Source organism: Sardina pilchardus, chromosome 22 (assembly GCF_963854185.1).
Source record: "Sardina pilchardus chromosome 22, fSarPil1.1, whole genome shotgun sequence".
Classification (NCBI taxonomy): Eukaryota; Metazoa; Chordata; class Actinopteri; order Clupeiformes; family Clupeidae; genus Sardina; species Sardina pilchardus.
Genome location: NC_085015.1, coordinates 6,974,707 through 6,982,206, shown reverse-complemented (window position 1 = coordinate 6,982,206; position 7,500 = coordinate 6,974,707). Strand labels below are relative to the sequence as shown.

The 7,500-nt window shown below is 44.2% G+C and overlaps 2 protein-coding genes across 4 annotated transcripts in view; one reads left to right on the top strand and one right to left on the bottom strand.

The window, feature by feature from the left end:
- The window catches only part of adprh (ADP-ribosylarginine hydrolase), a 10,094-nt gene extending 6,570 nt beyond the window's left edge, over positions 1 to 3,524 (top strand). The window contains exons 6-8 of the mRNA XM_062526506.1: positions 21 to 287; positions 2,103 to 2,317; positions 3,356 to 3,524. Coding sequence (XP_062382490.1) covers positions 21 to 287; positions 2,103 to 2,317; positions 3,356 to 3,504 — 631 coding nt within the window. The 3' untranslated portion in view covers positions 3,505 to 3,524. The remainder of the gene's footprint in view (positions 1 to 20; positions 288 to 2,102; positions 2,318 to 3,355) is intronic.
- A 3,644-nt stretch (positions 3,525 to 7,168) lies between these two features.
- atxn2l (ataxin 2-like) overlaps positions 7,169 to 7,500 on the bottom strand; it is a 20,172-nt gene continuing 19,840 nt past the window's right edge. For all 3 annotated transcript variants that reach the window (XM_062525653.1, XM_062525652.1, XM_062525651.1), the window contains one exon: positions 7,169 to 7,500. This exon is cut by the window's right edge and continues 594 nt beyond it. The gene's annotated coding sequence lies outside the window, so the exon portion shown is untranslated.

Here is a 7,500-nt window from a genome sequence, read left to right as displayed (position 1 = left end):
CAAATCCGTCTCACCCGCAGGTACCCTCGTCCCGAGCAGCTGCCCTCGCTGGTCGCCGTTGCCGTGGAGACCGGCCGCATGACCCACCCGCACCCGACCGGCTTCCTGGGGGCGGTGGCCTCGGCCCTCTTCACCGCCTACGCCGTCCAGCGCCGGCCAATGGCGAGCTGGGGGGTGGGGCTTGTGAAGGAGGCGTGTCCAGTGGCGCTGGAGTTTGTGAAGTCGCGCGGCTTCAACGCGGAGGAGTGTGTGAGGGACTGGGGGTACTTCACCGAGAAGTGGCAGTGGTGAGGGGATATATATATATATATACACACACACACACACACACACACACACACACACACACACACACACACACACACACACACACACACACACACACACACACACACACACACACACACACACACACGTCCGGTTTATCATGTCGGAATACTTCACAGAAGTGGCAGTGGTGAGGGAAACACAATAGCACAGGGATACTACTCCAATAAATACTATAAATAGATAGATAAACAAACAAACAAACAAACAATGTATTTATATAGCTTTTCTCATCTGCAGACAGATCTCTCACTCACTCAAACACAGTCCGGTTTATAATGTCGGAATATTTCACTGACAAGTGGAGAAAAATAACAGAATAGAGGGAGACAGCCAGCAGCCACATAATGTGGCCACTGACCTTATTAGATACCAGTCCCCTAAATGTGACCTTTTTAGATACCAGTCCTCTAAATGTGACCTTTTTAGATACCAGGGCCCGTATTCACAAAGCATTTTATCTTACCACTAAGAGTACTCCTAAATCGCGCTAGAAGATTTTAGTTAGGAGTTTTCCCCTAAAAGTTATTCACAAAGCCTTTCAGACCTACTTTTAGTAAGGAGAAACGCCCACTCCTAAACTAAAAGTGAGTCTTCGTTGCTATGGTTGACGTCATTACTCATGCACGAGCTTGATGAAAGTGACCATCTTGATTGGCTGGTGATTATAACGCGGGAATGATGGCAAACCTCCCCTACAATGACGAGTTGAGTGACAGGTGTTAGGTCTTAGCTGGTGAGAATGCGTGCGCTATGTCGGGCTGTGAAGGATGGAAGATGATGAATAAATAGGCATAGCCTTAATGAATAAAGAGTAAAGCAAGCCTAGGCTTAATGAAACACTATGGACTGGAGCAGTATATTTGCAACATGTTTTAAATTAATCTGTAGGCTATGAAAACACGTAGCCTATATTTGCAAAGAGGAGAAGCGATTTAATTTAATTAGGCACAATAAGACGTTACATTTAGTTTACATGCAATGGTGGTTTTGGTTGTCGGTGGCATTATTGCATTTGCATCCTTAGTTGCAATGCACATTTATTCCCTTGCATGACAGCGAGCTCCTGCACTGCACGGTCATTTCAAAACATCGCGACGTGAAATGCCACTAAAAGCAGGTTGTGAATAGGTCTTAGTGAGTTAGAAGTCCTCTCGAGTTCTTTTACGCTGTCCTAGACTTAGGAGCTACTTTTAGGCTTAGAATGCTTTGTGAATAACTTTTAGTGAAAAAAATTAGGAGTCATAAAGTTAGGAGTGACACGCCCATTATTTTTAGGAGTTCCTCCCTAAATTCGCCAGTTAGGAGCTACTTTTAGCCCTAAAATTCTTTGTGAATACGGGCCCAGTCCTCTAAATGTGACCTTTTTAGATACCAGTCCTCTAAATGTGACCTTATTAGATACCAGTCCTCTAAATGTGACCTTTTTAGATACCAGTCCTCTAAATGTGACCTTTTTAGATACCAGTCCTCTAAATGTGATTTGTGCCGTGCTGAATGATGAGAGTGAAATAGTCATCGCTCTCGCTTTAGTCACTGCGCAGCCCTCTGTTGCCTGTCAACCATCACACTGAAATCTGACTACATATGTTATTACTGGGAATGTTCAGTGGATGTACTATGCTCTAAGCATGCAAAATCTGCCGAGTCATTGTTTCACTATGCGCTATGTATGTAAAATCTGCCAGTCATTGTTTCACTATGTTCTAGGCATGTGACTTTGCTGAGTCATGGTTTCACGTTCTGTAATGGTTTCCATCTGGTTTCTGCCGCAGGTACCTGGACCTGAGAGGACTGGCGTCCGGCACCGGCCCAGCAATCTGGCCTGACCAATACGGGCCAGCCGAGAGAGACGTGGCCTATAAGAGTTTCAGCCTGTCCGGGTGGGCGGGGCGCAGTGGCCACGATGCACCAATGATAGCTCTCGATGCCCTGTTGGGGGTGGGCTCTAATTGGGAGGAGCTTATGAGCAGAGCCGGTCTCCATGGAGGTAAGAAAGTCTTCAATGCCTTATTGCCAATAGGATGAAACATCGCCTGGCCTTTAATAATATAAAAGTCTAAATTACTGTCATTATAGCTGTCTAGTCTTGAGAAATTGCCAATGGTGTTTGTCTGCCAGTGTACTTTAAACAGCAAGGGTTTATGGTCTGATGGGATTTTGTTCCTTCTAATGGTACATTACTTCCAACCAAGAGATCTGTCATCTAGGAGACGAAGTGCCAGTCTTCCTGTACATGGATTAAGCCTACACTAAAAACATTTTTCATTTTTCAGTGGAATTCTGCACTTAAATTCTTCATTAGTGGCCCCAGCCGTGGCGCAACTGGCTGGGGCACCTGCACCACACTCCGGCGACCCGGGTTCAATTCTCGCCCCGTGGTCCTTTCCGGATCCCACCCCGACTCTCTCTCCCATTAGGTTCCTGTCATTCTCTCTACTGTTCTGTCCAATTAAAGGCATAAAAAGCCCCCCCAAAAAATAAATTCTTCATTAGTTTCACTGAAGGCTAGGAGTAGTAGTTTCATCCACGACTGAGAAACTGGTCCAGAGGGTGTAAGGGTTTCTCTTGTTTTTCTCCGTTCTTCATTATGCGATGTACAGTAGAATGTGGTGATGCTGTAGTCTGACTATCACCATACTAAGATCACTCTGTTAAGATTGAACACTGTATTTCTACTGCACAAGAGGCAAGATCAAATAGGCATAGTTCAAATGACTGCACGCTTGGATAGTCCTTCAACCAATCAGACCCACGATCCGGGTGCGCCTGGTGGATAAGCCAGTTTGCGATTGGACCCAGCAAACGTGGACAGGAAGCAGGAGATGATAAATATGCAGGCTTCCAGCCTGAGCTGCAGGGCGAAATCCAATCGCCGGCAGATCAGGCTGGGTTTATATAGTCTAGTGATGATGTTTCTATTCACCTCCAGTGGAAGTAGCTACACTCCAGTTTTCATAGCGCCGCCGGTGTGTGTGTGTGTGTGTGTGTGTGTGTGTGTGTGTGTGTGTGTGTGTGTCGTCCACAGGAGACAGCGACAGCACGGCCGTGATCGCCTGTTGCTGCTGGGGGCTCCTCTACGGACTGGAGGGAGTTCCACAGGGGAACTACAAGAACCTGGAGTACCGGGACCGGCTGGAGAACAGTGCCGAGAAACTCTACAGCCTCTCCCACTGACTCCCATTGACTCCCATTGACTCCCATTGACTCCCATTGAGTCCCACAGGCTGTTATCAGAGGCGGACATCCCAGGTTCAGAAAATAAAAGTCCTGCCAAGTATATGATCCAACCATTTCATAGCCCAGCTTGTCCTAATTATAGCAGCCAGGAATATGCGATGATTAGTAATATCACAGGTCTGTGTTAAGTGCACGGGTAGAAATACAGGACTTTCACTTTCTGGAACCGGGATGTTCGCCTCTGGCTGCTATTAACAACCACAGCACATACCTTTAAGCCCACAATTAGTGATACCTATGCAAAACTTGATCAAATATGACTTACTACGGTATATGCCCAGGAAAACAGAAATGCTGTCTTATTTTTCATGTACTGTATATTTCTAGCCCAATACATCATGTTTTGTTCCATATGTGCTTATGGCTTTTCCAGGTTTAATTATTAGTCAAATTGAAATGCACTATAAATGAAGATGTTTGGGCTTGACTGCACAGTATACAACATTAGCACCCCTCAGGGCAGCAGGAACAGTTGCCTTTTCTCCCCATATGGAATGCCTTGAGTCAAACCAACCACTCACCCTCATAGTCTTGCTGCACAGTCAGGGATGTAGTGCAGGCTAAACCCAAGTAAATGCAGTTTATCCACCTCTGAAATGTAAAAAAAAATTAGTTTATCCACCTCTGAAATGTCAGGGATGTAGTGTAGGCTAAACCCAAGTAAACGCAGTTTATCCACCTCTGAAATGTAAAAAAAAATAGTTTATCCACCTGTCAAAAGTTTACTCACTAATTGCAACTTAATAACATTGAAAAGATGCACTGTATTATCCACATTCACAATATGTACACTCATCAACACTCTAGAAACCATTTAATACCTATAATTACTCAATAACCTTCACCATCATCAAACATGTTCTGAATGCCTTTTTAAAAAATCGGATAACGCATCGCGCAGTCTACCCCACCGTGATCAAAGACTTCATACCGGTAGTTTACCCACCTCTTATTTTACCACTACATCCCTACACACACACACACACACACACAAACACACAATTCATAGTTTACCCACCTCTTATTTTACCACTACATCCCTACACACACACACACACACACACAATTCAGTTTACCCACCTCTTATTTGACCACTAGCCTACATCCCTGTGCAGTGGATGCTTCATGCAGAGCTGAACAGACCCATCAAGCTGCTGCTTCAACGTCTCACAAAACCAGCCAATCATTGGTCACCTGGGGTGCCTCTCAGCATCTCTCCTCAATGCTTGGTCCTCTATGCTCGTTCCCACTGATCTATAACTACACTGGATAGACTATATCCCATTGTTGCCGCCCCATCGTTCATTTTTTATGTAGATCAGTGAGGACGAGGACCGAGTTCACGGTTCAACTTGAGTTGATGAGTTGCGCAGGGTGACCCCAATGTGACCTTCTTATCACTCACTACCACTCAGAATCCCCCTCACTCTCACGCTAGAGTAGAAAACTGCAGAATCAAAGCCAATCCCACCTGCCTTAAGTCACCTCTACGGCCTTCACTTAAAGCCTCAACAGGCCAAGGCTGAATGCCAATCTCTCCCCTCACAGACTCTGATTCGTGAGGGCTTAGGGCTGTCCCACTGTGAAATTGTGAAGTGCACGAGGGCTCGCTCACACCCGGTAAAGTGAGTAAAGTCGGCACCTCTGCAGACTACTGAAGGGAATTATGTGAAACGTGGGGTAACCCACAAAGAGAGGCCGGAAGCTTGAAAAACATCAGTAAACAACGACCATAAAACGGAAATGTGTTTCATGGTCGTTGAAACAACAAAAACATTTTTGGTGTTGTGAAATGAGTGATAGGTCACAGGTGCTGTCCGATTCCTGTTATCCTTTTGAACCCCTTACACCCTCCCAAACTTGATCAGTGGGAACGAGCTGAGGAAGGAAGGAAGGGAGGATAGATAAGAAGAGGAATGAGGAGAGCCCATAATCTCCATAAAGGAGGAGTTTTCTACCAAGTGATGGAGTCCCTCACTGTCCTATTCCTCTTATTAGCGTTTTGAACCCTCACAAACTTGATCACTTCTCAACGGATGTGAAGTTAAGTCTTTGAAAGCTCAGGGCTTAGAACTTATAAGGAGATTAGGAATCAGCCCAAGTGGCTGCAACCGCTTCCTTAAAGGCTACCCTGCACATCCAGTGCATATTTCACTTGACTACACCACAGTCCTCTTAGGTATCAAGTGGCCTTACTCGGTAGCCATCTTACAGTGCTCTTTAGGCCCTTGCCGGGCAGCTATTTTCCTATTCAAGTAAATGGGGAGGTATACATGAAGGGGGGGATACACGCGTTGACTACTGCATAGGAGGATTCTCTGGGTGCCTCTCAACATCTCTCCGCGATACTTGATCCTCGAGGGGCGTTCCCACTGATCTATGACGAACACTGGATAGACTATGCCATTGTTGCAATGCCGCCCCATCATTCTTTATCTAGATCAGTGAGGACGAGGATCGAGGAAGGAAGGGTGTATAAATGCCCAAATGAGAGGCACCCTCTGAGTGCTGATCTTGAATTTCCCCTTGGGGATCAATAAAGTATCTATCTATCTATCTATCTATCATTAGAAAGTCTCCATTTCTACACTGAAGTGTAGAAATGACACTACTCCTGAAGTGTAGAAATAACACTACTCCTGAAGTGTAGAAATAACACTACTCCTGAAGTGTAGAAATAACACTACTCCTGAAGTGTAGAAATGACACTACTCCTGAAGTGTACAGCGAAACTGCTGAGGCACGGAAGGTCTCTGCATCTCATAGCAAAACAAAATCACCACGACACCCTTCGTTAGCCTCACATCATTATACATAATGTGCACATCAGCAATTAGCGCTAATGACAAAACAAGATAGGCAGTGATTGGACCTGCTGATTGGGCCAGACGGGGAGGGGAACTGGGAGGAAGGCTCTGATGAACCGTGCTAATAGGGGCAGCGCCGAGCTAATGCTAACAAGCTTCTTACTCGGATGCAGGTAGAGGTGATCACACACACAGCATTCACACACAGTGCATAAGCAGTCAACACACACACACACACTCAGGGTTGCCATGGTGTTTTGTCAGTTTGCCAGAAGGCCGTGATTCAGCTGATGTAGACGCATGGAGCTCTGTGAACTATAGCCATTAATTAATTATTTAACTATGTGTTAGAATGTGTTTGGTGAGTCAGAGTTGCTAATCTAAATCTAGTGAGTGATTTTGATATAAATAGATTTTTTTCCCTGGGTGGCTGACTAAAACTGATTACTAAATATGAATGACATACATAATCATTAAAAAAAAAAAAAAAAAATAATTAATTAATGGCTATAGTTATAGTTATGTGTTTGGTGAGTCAGAGTTGCTAATCTAAATCTAGTGAGTGATTTTGATATAAATAGATTTTTTTCCCTGGGTGGCTGACTAAAACTGATTACTAAATATGAATGACATACATAATCATTAAAAAAAAAAAAAAAAATAACCAACATGAATAAGAAAATAGCTTGCCTTATTTTGTACGAGTAGAAAACTACTGGAAAAAAATAAATAAATAAACTGTTTCAAAATACCATTCATTCTGACAATTGAATTGAAAACCAAAAAGTCATGGAAAAGTTTAAAATTTTTATTTTATTTATTTTTTGGTCATTGTTTTTAATTGTTTTTCTGTGTTTTCCATGTTTTTTTATTGTTTGTTTTTTCCCTAGGGTAAGGGGCGAGGTGTGTGGAAGGACATGGGTCTAGGGGTCAAAGTTCAGAGTTCAGGTGAAGGTCAGGGAAGGACTGCTAAAAAAAACAAACAAAAAAGGGACTTTTTTTTATTTTCTCGAACATGGAAAATGTTCCGTCTCTTGCTTAAGCCCTCCTCCCTCGTCTGCGTCAGGCTCTTTTCTCGCTCGCTCGCTCTCTCTCTGCGTTGTTCTCCTCGGCTCTGAAGCCATCT